Here is a 13771-nt window from a genome sequence, read left to right on the forward strand (position 1 = left end):
TTTTAAAACAACAGAGTTATAGCCAAACTATCAAGAGAACGATTTATTTAAAATGGAAAACGTAGAAACATTTAGTTATCATCAAATGTCTAGTCGCTGAACGAAGGAATTTGGAAAATTTCGGTTACATTTCGGGAAAACATTCTGTGATTTGGCTGGCAGATTCTAGGGATTCTTGCGCAGCCCATTTTTTTCACCAAAGTGCCACGCCTATTTTAACGCCCACAAGCCGCCCAAATCTGTGGCACATAGACAAACTTTAACAGGAATGTATTGGTTTCGTCAACGCCTTACGATTGACCTAAAAAAAGTTTCCCACGGTCCGTAAAAGTAAAAGTGTAAATGGTATAGACTATAGCATTCTACTTTGATTTGTTCAGATTTTCAATAACTATCCCATTTACGTTTTAAATAAACGATAGTAAGGTTGGTATTTAAAAAGCCCAAGCGTTCAAAGTAAAATAAAACATACCAGTACTAGGCACAAAGTACAAAGTACAAAGTAAAGTATTTCCAGAACCATTATTAAATAAAACTCATGAAAGTCTTTTTTCCATTTTCTGTTTATTATGCCCAATTTTTGGTTTTATATTTTTGTTATGCATGTGATTATATATTCTTTTATTTATTCATTCTGTTTTCGGTTTTTTTGGGTTTAGTTTGCCTTTACAAATAATCATCGTTAATCATCGTTCTTATATAATTTCTATGCAATTAGCCCGTTTTAATAAATATTTAATATATTCATTAAATTTGTTATGCAATTTCACATTCCATATAAATAATGTACACCAAAAAAAAAAAAAAACAATTCATTAAATATTAGTTGTTGTATGCATTTGTTTCGGTTTCCTGTCATCTCATTGGTTTGCTGAAGCAGTTTTTAATGATCTGTGTTTTACGTTTATTTTTGTATAATAATTTTGGTTTTTTTTTTTTAGATTTTTGGTGGGCGTGGGCGTGGCCCTTGCCAAGCAGCGGAAATGAGGCCGAAAAGTCGTTCAATTCACAAACATCAAGCAAATGCCCCGTTGCCGTTACATAATTAAATCGTACTGGTAGTTAATAATAGTTCTCTTAGTGACTGCTGATGCCGCTTGCTTGTGGATTGCATTGGGGCCAATAGCGAGTATTTTACACATACATATACACACAAAGAAATGCAATTCTCCCTCTCTGTCTGTCTATATTTCTGTTCCTGTTGCCGTCTCTTTCTGTTCGAGTCTAGTCTACGTATGTAGCTCTAAAATGCGGGTCTAGGTGTACATACATACATATGTTTGTTGTAAGCTTTCCTGGTTCTATCCCGTCTCTTTCTAATTATTATGGCTTATAACGGGGGTCTAACTCTGTCTCTTTCTTCACCGGCCTTCCCTCTCTCTCTTTTCTCCCCTCCTGTTATCCCTTTCTAATCTGTCTCTATATCTATCAACTTGTTTAACGAGTAGTAGCACAATTTTTGGACGAAGATGGTTGAAATCGAAGCGTCTAAGTGAGTGTGAGTTTAGGTGTCTGCTAAACTAAATCCTCTATGGGGGAATATGTATTTGTGGGGGGGGGTGTAAAGCGCTCCTCAATTTACACTTTGCATACATTACGATCTGGCTATATCCGTTAAATAACTATCAAAATTCTCGGCTATGGGTGCGAGTAGAAAACGAAACGCTGCAGTTACAATATCAATTTCCATTTCCATATCCATTTCCTATCTGCCTCAAGCCTTCTATTCTTCTCCGCCCTCTATTTTGTTATATAAATATATTTTGGGGGGTGGTGCTATATAGTGTGTGGATTATATATACTATATCAAAAGAGCTGCCTGCCTCCTGTCTGTATTTGAATCTCGTTTGGGTCTTTTGGTTGTTAGATTTCTGTTCTTTTTTTTGTTGGTTTTTACAATAAGTATGGGTAAGCATATATATCGGGGTCGTTACTAGCTTCAGTATTCCTTGACTAATGTCGCCGTTCAACTAAGCTAAGGACGTTTTCGCAAAAAGGTCATTGTGTTCATATATATATATATATTTATGTATATATGTATGTACTGGCCGATGGCCCGATGTCACACACATTATTAACTATTATTACTAAGCTTTGCAAAAAGGCGTGCCATGTGTGTTAGTTATCGCTTCCTCTTATTTGTCGTAGTAGCTGCTCTTAACTCGCCTCCGATCGAACTTTGTCTAGTTTACTCACAAAAAAAAATCGATACACTCGTGTGTAATATATATGTTTAGCATATATCAATATATATATATATATAGGTACACACGCATATACATACATATATTTACTCTCTCTCTATCAATCTTTCTATATGAATAGGTATATATACTTAATATGGTAATATCCTTGTAAGGTTTTTTTTATAGTTAACAATAATCGCCGTTTATTATTCTCCCGCAGGCTTAAATATATATGGGATTCTCCTGACCAGTGAGCAGGCGGAACATGGACGTGGGCATCGTCTTCATGAGGATCTGCAATGGATGGGTAGTTAGTTTCGATGTCATACTTAATAATTCGTTTAGTACCTCTCCCACTGATGTGGCCAGCAAGTTGACGATCTTCTCGTGGGGCACAGCCACCACACTCTGGTTGTTTATCTCGATGATGCGATGACCCACACGAACACCACCCCTTTCCGCAATGCCGCCACGCAGGAGACTACAGATCTGCAAGTTGAGATATAGATAGTTAAAGAAAGATCTCAAGACTGTATCTCATATTTGGGATACACTTTCATGACCCCAAAAGGTACCCATTAGATGGTGTAATACTTGGCATAGCCCCTAACCCAACTCACCACTCCATTCTGAACGCTGAATCCAAGCTGGTACTTGGTCTCCGGCCGCTTGATCTTCACCTCGACGACGGGGGCACAGGGCACCACCGTGAACTTGACCACCGTCTGGTTCTTGGTGTTCTTGATGTACGTCTGGCAGGTGGAGAGCGGCAGGCCCACAAGGCTCAACCCATTGATGGCTATCAACTGGTCGCCGATGTTGAGCTGCCCACATCGGGCGGCTGCTCCCGAACTCATCAGATTGGCAATCACCACGGTGGGCAGCATGGATCCCCAGCCGCTCTCCACGATCACCACTCCGAGGATCTCACCCTTGGACTTCGGCACCACCACCTCCTTCTGCAGCTCCTTCTTGGCAAAGATCTCCAGCTCGTCGCCGAAGATCTCCTGGCTGTTGAGCACCTCCTGGTAGTCCATCTCCTTGACAAAGCGATGGTCCTCGATCCCATTGGCCTTGAGGAACTCCATGTAGGCCACCTGGAAGGCCTGACCAATCGATTGGGCAATAAACTGGGCCTCATCGCTCTCGAACACATGGCATATCATCTTGGGCGTGCGATTCGGCTTGGGGGCATCGTCGATGTCCTGGGGAACGAAGCGACGTCGGGCCATCAGAACCACCAGATCCCCGATGTCCGCAATATAGGAGATGGTGCGCAGGGCATGGTCCATCATGATCTCCTTGAGGTCCGTGTTCAGGACCATGATCTTCTCCGTCGAAATAAACAAATCCACCTCGGTGCTGGGCTGCACATCGCCATCGGGTGCCTGAAATATGGTTAATATCTATGTTAGATACTTATTATACTTAACAAGATGGATTATATTAGGTTCTGGAACTGGGATTTGGCGGGATCTTCAGGGGAACAAGCTTCGCTTTTTGGGTAACACAAGAATTACAGCGGGCCAAATGTCTTCGATCCAATTTATTTCAAGGCAAATCAGGCAAACCAGAGGTAGGTGGTTGGTTGGGTGGTTCCGGGGGTCAGTGGGTCAGTGGGTCTGTGGATATTGGGTATAGCTAGTGTTTCCATTACTTACCAGCGCCTATTATGCGAATTTTTGGGTTGGTTGTGTTTTTTATTTGATATAGATTTGGTTTTTTTCATATTTTAATTGATCGTTTGCATGGCGATACGTGGTTTAGTTAGCGTGGTTAGTCGTCGCGGATGCGGAGCATTTGATGTGGAGGAGGTGATGCATGAAAATATAACAGTAAACAGTTAATGAGTTTCTCTTTTTTATGCACTCGAGGTCGAGGTCCTTCAATCAGCTTAACAGCACAAGGTCGCTTACTGGGGGACTAGTGGGTGGTGGGTGGTGTTGGGAAAATGGGAGTCAAGTGCGGGTATCAAATCAAAAATCGGAGATCGAGGAGGTATCAAAAATAGCTGATAATTTTGGTCATTAGTGCAAAGGCATCGGGGGAGCAGCTCAGGGCATTGTCACAATCCAAGTATATTCAGAAATATTTTAAGCTTAGGTATTTATGTTCTCAATCTTATAACATTTAAAATTCTAAATGTTTTCCAATAATATTTACTAGGTAATAAAGCATCCAGAATGTAAGAGGTAACATACAAGTTTCTTCGAATCTCAAGGGGACAACATTTTAGAGACTTTTATATGATATATTTAGGATGTTTATGCTATAAACTAAGTTGTGGCAATCTCTGATCTGGATTTCTAATCACTACAAATACAAAACCGATTGTGTCACAAATGAAACTCAAGCTGATCGAAGCAATCGATCGAGTCGGGCGAGCATTATCTATTTTTCATGAGGATTCTAAGGGAACTTTACCTTGATCCTGGAAACGGCCTCCTCCGCCTGCATCATGCGCGTCGATTTCGTGGGCTGACCTTCGCAGACCAGCTGCGTGGAGCCCAAGTACTTGGCCCTGAAGAGAACGCCCTCGATGAGCACTGCGCCGCCTGAGAAGATGGAGAACCCGGTTAGAAGGTCGGTTTTGTTAAGGTCAGGGTTCGCAGAGTACATGTGTAGTATAAGTTGATTAGTGTACGTGCATGTGTTTGTCCGCAATCTATAAAAGTCACGTCTTTGTATTAGAATCCTATGATTCTGGATTCTATAAAATTTGGGATACAAGTTTATCTAGGAGTGAAAACCTTGCTTTAAGTGTACAAATTTACTATCTAAGATATGATATATCAAATTTTGACTAAGTTTCAAGTCAATAAACATCTCAAAAATTGATTAAAGAATTATATTTATATTTCCCAACGATCTTTCAACTTGAGGAGTATTTTAATAGTGTATACTGGGGTCTGGGGTCAGGTAGGTCATTGTTTCGTGTTATCTTGTTAGTGTTGGATCTTAGGCACTATTACATAATGGAATTTTATCTTACAAAGTATTGTACACACACACAGACACAGTAAAATGAAGAGTAGAGTTTGGTTTTGATTTGGTTGAACGAACGAACGACGCATGCAAAAATACGCAAATAAATATGCGAAAGAATACAGAGAAATGATAGGTAAATATATATATACGATTAATACGGATTATCTGGATCTGGATCAAGAATACTGCATATAGGATAATCAAAATTTACACATTATACAATTTCGTATTTACGCAGCCAAGATTGAATTTTGAATTTGCTCTGCTGCGCTTTTCGAGATCGTAATCGCAATTTTGGCGCAACGACAACACATCAATGCACATCGACAACATGGCAGGCCACAAGAATATATATATATATATTGATTGGCATATATATATAGCTATATGCATATACGGTTATATGGTTAAATGGTTATACATAGGAACAATCGAACGAAGGATAAACCCAACGCATTTACCTTCTTTGCTCTTACTCTTTTTCACTTTTTTCTCGCCGCTGTTGCTGTTGCTGCCGCTGCTATTGTTGTTGCTGCCGCTGCCGTTGTTGTTGTTGCTGTTGCTGTTGGCCACGGCGGTACCATTGGCCACCGCTCCAGATCCCGATCCAGTACCAGAACCTGTCCCCGATCCACCTCCCGATCCAGCTGCCGATCCTGCCAGCGGTGGCGCTGCCAGTGTGCCCCCATTGAGGGCTCCATTCTCCGTCTCACCAACTATCTTCACTGCTCCCCCGGGTTGGGTCAATCCACCGCCGGCCGATCTCTCCGATCCACCTCCATTTCCCGGGCTACCCAGCGCCGGTGTACTGACCACCGCTGCCGATGCGGCCGCCACCGCTGAGGCCACCACATCCACGCTGCCGGCTGCACACAGATCTCCGCCAGAAATGGGCATGGCCAACTTGCTGGGCGACTTATCGCTATGCTCCGAGGACGAGCGGGACAGGCTGCGCTGCACCATGCCACCCACCAGATCCAACAGCTTGCCACCATTGCCAGAGCCCAGGGTGAGACCCAATCCCAGGCCGGACTGGCCCTTGGGCGGAATCGGTGGCGGCAACTCCGGCGTGGAGCTGAGCAGGGCATTGTAGCCATTGCGCGTCTTGGTGCTCGGTATCTGCTGCTTGGGCGAGATCTTCGAGAGCAGCGAGCGCGGCTTGCGGTCCCAGCTCTTGTTCTCATCGTAGTAGCCCTGATCGTCCAGCCGCTGGTGGCCCAGCAGGCGATCCGTCTCCAGGTCGGTGTCCACGTCCTCCTCGTCGGCACTGTGGTTCTTCGAGTGATTATCCGAACCGGACTCCAGCAGTTCCTTGCCAGCGCCGCCATCTAGATGACGGGATAGCCAGACGGGTGAGTTGAGGCCCGGCGATGGGGATCTCTGCGAGGCGGAGACGAGGTTCGTCCTCTCCGGAATGGGCGGTGGCACGCCCCCATTGCCACCGCTGCTGCTGCAGTTGCTGCCGGCGCTGCGGGGCTTGCTTCCGCTTCCGGTTACCATTCCGATTCCATTTCCGGTGACCGTCGAGGTGGGTGAGCTGCGCTGCAGCGTGGAACTGATGGCCGCCGCCAATGGAGTGTGCTTGCTGCTCGGCTGCAGCAGATCCACATCGTTGTTGCCACCGCCCATGTTGCCATTGGTGTTGACAACGGCGTTGGCACTGCCACTGTTGTTGGGCTTGCGATGTGGCGCCGGAGCGGGCGGCGGCGGAGTCATCTGCACCGTGTCCGGGCGGTGGAAAACTCCTGGAAATCAAAACAACATCGATCAAAATCCATGTGGCATACGGAAATTGGTTTCTCTCCATCAAATCAAAAGTAAGTCAAGATCAATTCTATCTTAATCTCAATTTAAATCTTTCTCTAGACTTTTCGGTTTTTGAGAACACTTTCGTCTTGAAAAACGAAATTGGGACTACTTTTATCTCTGTTTTAGGAAATGTTCATCTTGAAAAACATTTTCAAGAGTACATTTGCCTTGATTTTAAGAGCATTTGTTCTTGAATAAGTAGGAGGACGTATTCCTGAATTGAGAATATTTCGCTCATTTACTAAAAGATTAAAAATATTGGAAATCTATGTTTAACTTGAAAACTTTAAATGCGTTTATCTAAAAATGTTATTCTCCTTGATTTTAAGAGCATTTGTTCTTGAACAAGTAAAAGGACGTCTTCCTGAATTGAGAACATTTCGCTCATTTACTAAAAGAGTTAAAATATTGAAAATCTATATTAAACTTGAAAACTTAAAATGAGTTTTTAGATTTATCATTCTTCTTACACATTTAGTGCAAACGAAGGTTATCAAAGCAGAAGCTATGGTAAACCATACATTTTTTAAGACTAGCCATGTACTTAACAGTTTCAGAAAATAAAGATTTTCCAAAATGTTTAATGCAAATTTATATAGTGTTAAATGGGTTCTAAATAGTTTGCTTGTCAAGACTCCATTTTAAAACTTTCCATCTCAATTTGTTTTAAATAAAAATAAAACCATTCGAAAACCATTACCTTTGGAAGAACTTACCAATCGAGTAGAGCGAATCCAATTCCGGATCAATGTTCTTGAACACTTTGCTGTGGTTGCTGGGACTCTGGTCCAGAGACAGAGTCTTCGGCTGTGATTGCGCCTGATTGGCCTGCGGACCCTTCGACTGCCCATTGCTGGGACTGGGCGTGGCGACCAGGTGGTGACCCGCCATGCCGCCGTTGCTGTCCGTGGTGGAGGCGGTGGTGGTCAGGTTGTGCATGCTGTTCAGGCTGTTGTTCGTCGAGACGCGCTTCATGTCCATCAGCATGGAGATGCCGCCGCTGCCGCCGATGCTGGTGCTTCCGCTCAGGCTGGTGGGACACTGTTGACCCTGGCTGACCACCGCCTGCTGCAGGTTCTTCTGGTTGTTGTTGTTGTTCTCGGTGTCACTGGTGTGACCCGAGGAGAGCCCATCCTCCAGCACCGGCATGGCCGAGGCATAGTACTTGGCGTAGTTCGAGCAGGAGGTGGACACACCGCCGTTCATCTCACCCGAGAGACCTAAGGATACAAGTTGGATTAAAATCGCATAAAAACTTAGAGAGAAATTCGATTCAACTTAAAAGTCAACTTTATATCTAGGTTTTAATCTAAATGTCTTTTAGTTTCACCACTTACTGTCCATCAAAATTCAAAACTCGCAAGTTTCACATTAACACCATAACGTATATATATTTTTATATTTCTATTGCACGTAGTATATACGTTTTGAGCAGCTTGCTTCAATTGCTATCGATCCCCATCATTTTAAGGAAGATTTATTTTTTGACAAATTTTTTCATTTTTTGTAAGGGGGTAGCTCGTTTTTTTTTGACATTAAGACTTTGGTCAAAAATACTCATTTTTTAGTTGTTTTTCAGTCGTAGTTTATCCAAATAAAGGCGTACAGCTAAAAGACCTACAGTTTTGAGCAGCTTGCTTCAATTGCTATCGATCCCCATCATTTTAAGGAAGATTTATTTTTTGACAAATTTTTTCATTTTTTGTAAGGGGGCAGGTCGTTTATTTTTGAGATTCAGATTTTGGTCAACAATACTAATTTTTTAGTGGTTTTTCAGTCGTAGTTTGGCCAAATCAAGGCGTACAGCTAAAATACCGACAGTTTTGAGCAGCTTGCTTCAATTGCTATCGATCCCTATCACTTTAAGGAAGATTTATTTTTTGACAAATTTTTTCATTTTTTGTAAGGGGGCAGGTCGTTTATTTTTGAGATTCAGATTTTGATCAAAAATACTGATTTTTTAGTGGTTTTTCAGTCGTAGTTTGGCCAAATCAAGGCGTACAGCTAAAAGACCGACAGTTTTGAGCAGCTTGCTTCAATTGCTATCGATCCCTATCACTTTAAGAAAGATTTATTTTTTGACAAATTTTTTCATTTTTTGTAAGGGGGCAGGTCGTTTATTTTTGAGATTCAGATTTTGATCAAAAATACTGATTTTTTAGTGGTTTTTCAGTCGTAGTTTGGCCAAATCAAGGCGTACAGCTAAAAGACCGACAGTTTTGAGCAGCTTGCTTCAATTGCTATCGATCCCTATCACTTTAAGGAAGATTTATTTTTTGACAAATTTTTTCATTTTTTGTAAGGGGGCAGGTCGTTTATTTTTGAGATTCAGATTTTGATCAAAAATACTGATTTTTTAGTGGTTTTTCAGTCGTAGTTTGGCCAAATCAAGGCGTACAGCTAAAAGACCGACAGTTTTGAGCAGCTTGCTTCAATTGCTATCGATCCCTATCACTTTAAGGAAGATTAATTTTTTGAACCATTTTTTCATTTTTTTTAAGGGGGCAGGTCGTTTATTTTTGAGATTCAGATTTTGATCAAAAATACTGATTTTTTAGTGGTTTTTCAGTCGTAGTTTGGCCAAATCAAGGCGTACAGCTAAAAGACCGACAGTTTTGAGCAGCTTGCTTCAATTGCTATCGATCCCTATCACTTTAAGAAAGATTTATTTTTTGACAAATTTTTTCATTTTTTGTAAGGGGGCAGGTCGTTTATTTTTGAGATTCAGATTTTGATCAAAAATACTGATTTTTTAGTGGTTTTTCAGTCGTAGTTTGGCCAAATCAAGGCGTACAGCTAAAAGACCGACAGTTTTGAGCAGCTTGCTTCAATTGCTATCGATCCCTATCACTTTAAGGAAGATTAATTTTTTGAACCATTTTTTCATTTTTTTTAAGGGGGCAGGTCGTTTATTTTTGAGATTCAGATTTTGATCAAAAATACTGATTTTTTAGTGGTTTTTCAGTCGTAGTTTGGCCAAATCAAGGCGTACAGCTAAAAGACCGACAGTTTTGAGCAGCTTGCTTCAATTGCTATCGATCCCTATCACTTTAAGAAAGATTTATTTTTTGACAAATTTTTTCATTTTTTGTAAGGGGGCAGGTCGTTTATTTTTGAGATTCAGATTTTGATCAAAAATACTGATTTTTTAGTGGTTTTTCAGTCGTAGTTTGGCCAAATCAAGGCGTACAGCTAAAAGACCTACAGTTTTGAGCAGCTTGCTTCAATTGCTATCGATCCCTATCACTTTAAGGAAGATTAATTTTTTGAACCATTTTTTCATTTTTTTTAAGGTCGTTTATTTTTGAGATTCAGATTTTGATCAAAAATACTGATTTTTTAGTGGTTTTTCAGTCGTAGTTTGGCCAAATCAAGGCGTACAGCTAAAAGACCGACAGTTTTGAGCAGCTTGCTTCAATTGCTATCGATCCCTATCACTTTAAGAAAGATTTATTTTTTGACAAATTTTTTCATTTTTTGTAAGGGGGCAGGTCGTTTATTTTTGAGATTCAGATTTTGATCAAAAATACTGATTTTTTAGTGGTTTTTCAGTCGTAGTTTGGCCAAATCAAGGCGTACAGCTAAAAGACCGACAGTTTTGAGCAGCTTGCTTCAATTGCTATCGATCCCTATCACTTTAAGAAAGATTTATTTTTTGACAAATTTTTTCATTTTTTGTAAGGGGGCAGGTCGTTTATTTTTGAGATTCAGATTTTGATCAAAAATACTGATTTTTTAGTGGTTTTTCAGTCGTAGTTTGGCCAAATCAAGGCGTACAGCTAAAAGACCGACAGTTTTGAGCAGCTTGCTTCAATTGCTATCGATCCCTATCACTTTAAGGAAGATTAATTTTTTGAACCATTTTTTCATTTTTTGTAAGGGGGTAGGTCGTTTATTTTTGAGATTCAGATTTTGGTCAAAAATACTAATTTTTAGTGGTTTTTCAGTCGTAGTTTGGCCAAATCAAGGCGTACAGCTAAAAGACCGACAGTTTTGAGCAGCTTGCTTCAATTGCTATCGATCCCTATCTTTTTAGAGAAGATTAATTTTTTGAACCATTTTTTCATTTTTTTTAAGGGGGTAGGTCGTTTATTTTTGAGATTCAGATTTTGGTCAAAAATACTAATTTTTAGTGGTTTTTCAGTCGTAGTTTGGCCAAATCAAGGCGTACAGCTAAAAGACCGACAGTTTTGAGCAGCTTGCTTCAATTGCTATCGATCCCTATCACTTTAAGAAAGATTTATTTTTTGACAAATTTTTTCATTTTTTGTAAGGGGGCAGGTCGTTTATTTTTGAGATTCAGATTTTGATCAAAAATACTGATTTTTTAGTGGTTTTTCAGTCGTAGTTTGGCCAAATCAAGGCGTACAGCTAAAAGACCGACAGTTTTGAGCAGCTTGCTTCAATTGCTATCGATCCCTATCACTTTAAGAAAGATTTATTTTTTGACAAATTTTTTCATTTTTTGTAAGGGGGCAGGTCGTTTATTTTTGAGATTCAGATTTTGATCAAAAATACTGATTTTTTAGTGGTTTTTCAGTCGTAGTTTGGCCAAATCAAGGCGCTAAAAGACCGACAGTTTTGAGCAGCTTGCTTCAATTGCTATCGATCCCTATCACTTTAAGGAAGATTAATTTTTTGAACCATTTTTTCATTTTTTTTAAGGGGGCAGGTCGTTTATTTTTGAGATTCAGATTTTGATCAAAAATACTGATTTTTTAGTGGTTTTTCAGTCGTAGTTTGGCCAAATCAAGGCGTACAGCTAAAAGACCGACAGTTTTGAGCAGCTTGCTTCAATTGCTATCGATCCCTATCACTTTAAGGAAGATTTATTTTTTGACAAATTTTTTCATTTTTTGTAAGGGGGCAGGTCGTTTATTTTTGAGATTCAGATTTTGATCAAAAATACTGATTTTTTAGTGGTTTTTCAGTCGTAGTTTGGCCAAATCAAGGCGTACAGCTAAAAGACCGACAGTTTTGAGCAGCTTGCTTCAATTGCTATCGATCCCTATCACTTTAAGAAAGATTTATTTTTTGACAAATTTTTTCATTTTTTTTAAGGGGGTAGGTCGTTTATTTTTGAGATTCAGATTTTGGTCAACAATACTAATTTTTTAGTGGTTTTTCAGTCGTAGTTTGGCCAAATCAAGGCGTACAGCTAAAATACCGACAGTTTTGAGCAGCTTGCTTCAATTGCTATCGATCCCTATCACTTTAAGGAAGATTTATTTTTTGACAAATTTTTTCATTTTTTGTAAGGGGGCAGGTCGTTAATTTGAGATTCAGATTTTGGTCAAAAATACTAATTTTTAGTGGTTTTTCAGTCGTAGTTTGGCCAAATCAAGGAGTACACCTAAAAGACCGACAGTTTTGAGCAGCTTGCTTCAATTGCTATCGATCCCTATCACTTTAAGGAAGATTAATTTTTTGAACCATTTTTTCATTTTTTGTAAGGGGGTAGGTCGTTTATTTTTGAGATTCAGATTTTGGTCAAAAATACTAATTTTTAGTGGTTTTTCAGTCGTAGTTTGGCCAAATCAAGGCGTACAGCTAAAAGACCGACAGTTTTGAGCAGCTTGCTTCAATTGCTATCGATCCCTATCACTTTAAGAAAGATTTATTTTTTGACAAATTTTTTCATTTTTTGTAAGGGGGCAGGTCGTTTATTTTTGAGATTCAGATTTTGATCAAAAATACTGATTTTTTAGTGGTTTTTCAGTCGTAGTTTGGCCAAATCAAGGCGTACAGCTAAAAGACCGACAGTTTTGAGCAGCTTGCTTCAATTGCTATCGATCCCTATCACTTTAAGAAAGATTTATTTTTTGACAAATTTTTTCATTTTTTGTAAGGGGGCAGGTCGTTTATTTTTGAGATTCAGATTTTGATCAAAAATACTGATTTTTTAGTGGTTTTTCAGTCGTAGTTTGGCCAAATCAAGGCGCTAAAAGACCGACAGTTTTGAGCAGCTTGCTTCAATTGCTATCGATCCCTATCACTTTAAGGAAGATTAATTTTTTGAACCATTTTTTCATTTTTTTTAAGGGGGCAGGTCGTTTATTTTTGAGATTCAGATTTTGATCAAAAATACTGATTTTTTAGTGGTTTTTCAGTCGTAGTTTGGCCAAATCAAGGCGTACAGCTAAAAGACCGACAGTTTTGAGCAGCTTGCTTCAATTGCTATCGATCCCTATCACTTTAAGGAAGATTTATTTTTTGACAAATTTTTTCATTTTTTGTAAGGGGGCAGGTCGTTTATTTTTGAGATTCAGATTTTGATCAAAAATACTGATTTTTTAGTGGTTTTTCAGTCGTAGTTTGGCCAAATCAAGGCGTACAGCAGCGTGCTTCAATTGCTATCGATCCCTATCTTTTTAAGGAAGATTAATTTTTTGAACCATTTTTTCATTTTTTTTAAGGGGGCAGGTCGTTTATTTTTGAGATTCAGATTTTGATCAAAAATACTGATTTTTTAGTGGTTTTTCAGTCGTAGTTTGGCCAAATCAAGGCGTACAGCTAAAAGACCGACAGTTTTGAGCAGCTTGCTTCAATTGCTATCGATCCCTATCACTTTAAGAAAGATTTATTTTTTGACAAATTTTTTCATTTTTTTTAAGGGGGTAGGTCGTTTATTTTTGAGATTCAGATTTTGGTCAACAATACTAATTTTTTAGTGGTTTTTCAGTCGTAGTTTGGCCAAATCAAGGCGTACAGCTAAAATACCGACAGTTTTGAGCAGCTTGCTTCAATTGCTATCGATCCCTATCACTTTAAGGAAGATTTATTTTTTG

At 39.7% G+C, this 13771-nt stretch overlaps 1 protein-coding gene across 1 annotated transcript in view; it reads right to left on the minus strand.

Moving 5' to 3' along the window:
- Nucleotides 1-545: 545 nt before the first annotated feature.
- X11Lbeta overlaps nt 546-13771 on the minus strand; it is a 127692-nt gene continuing 114466 nt past the window's right edge. The window contains exons 9-14 of the mRNA XM_070997882.1: nt 7700-8203; nt 5636-6919; nt 4611-4741; nt 2807-3574; nt 2535-2675; nt 546-2480 (exon numbers count right to left, since the gene is read on the minus strand). Coding sequence (XP_070853983.1) covers nt 2409-2480; nt 2535-2675; nt 2807-3574; nt 4611-4741; nt 5636-6919; nt 7700-8203 — 2900 coding nt within the window. The 3' untranslated portion in view covers nt 546-2408. The remainder of the gene's footprint in view (nt 2481-2534; nt 2676-2806; nt 3575-4610; nt 4742-5635; nt 6920-7699; nt 8204-13771) is intronic.

This window comes from Drosophila suzukii, chromosome X, assembly GCF_043229965.1.
Source record: "Drosophila suzukii chromosome X, CBGP_Dsuzu_IsoJpt1.0, whole genome shotgun sequence".
NCBI lineage: Eukaryota > Metazoa > Arthropoda > Insecta > Diptera > Drosophilidae > Drosophila > Drosophila suzukii.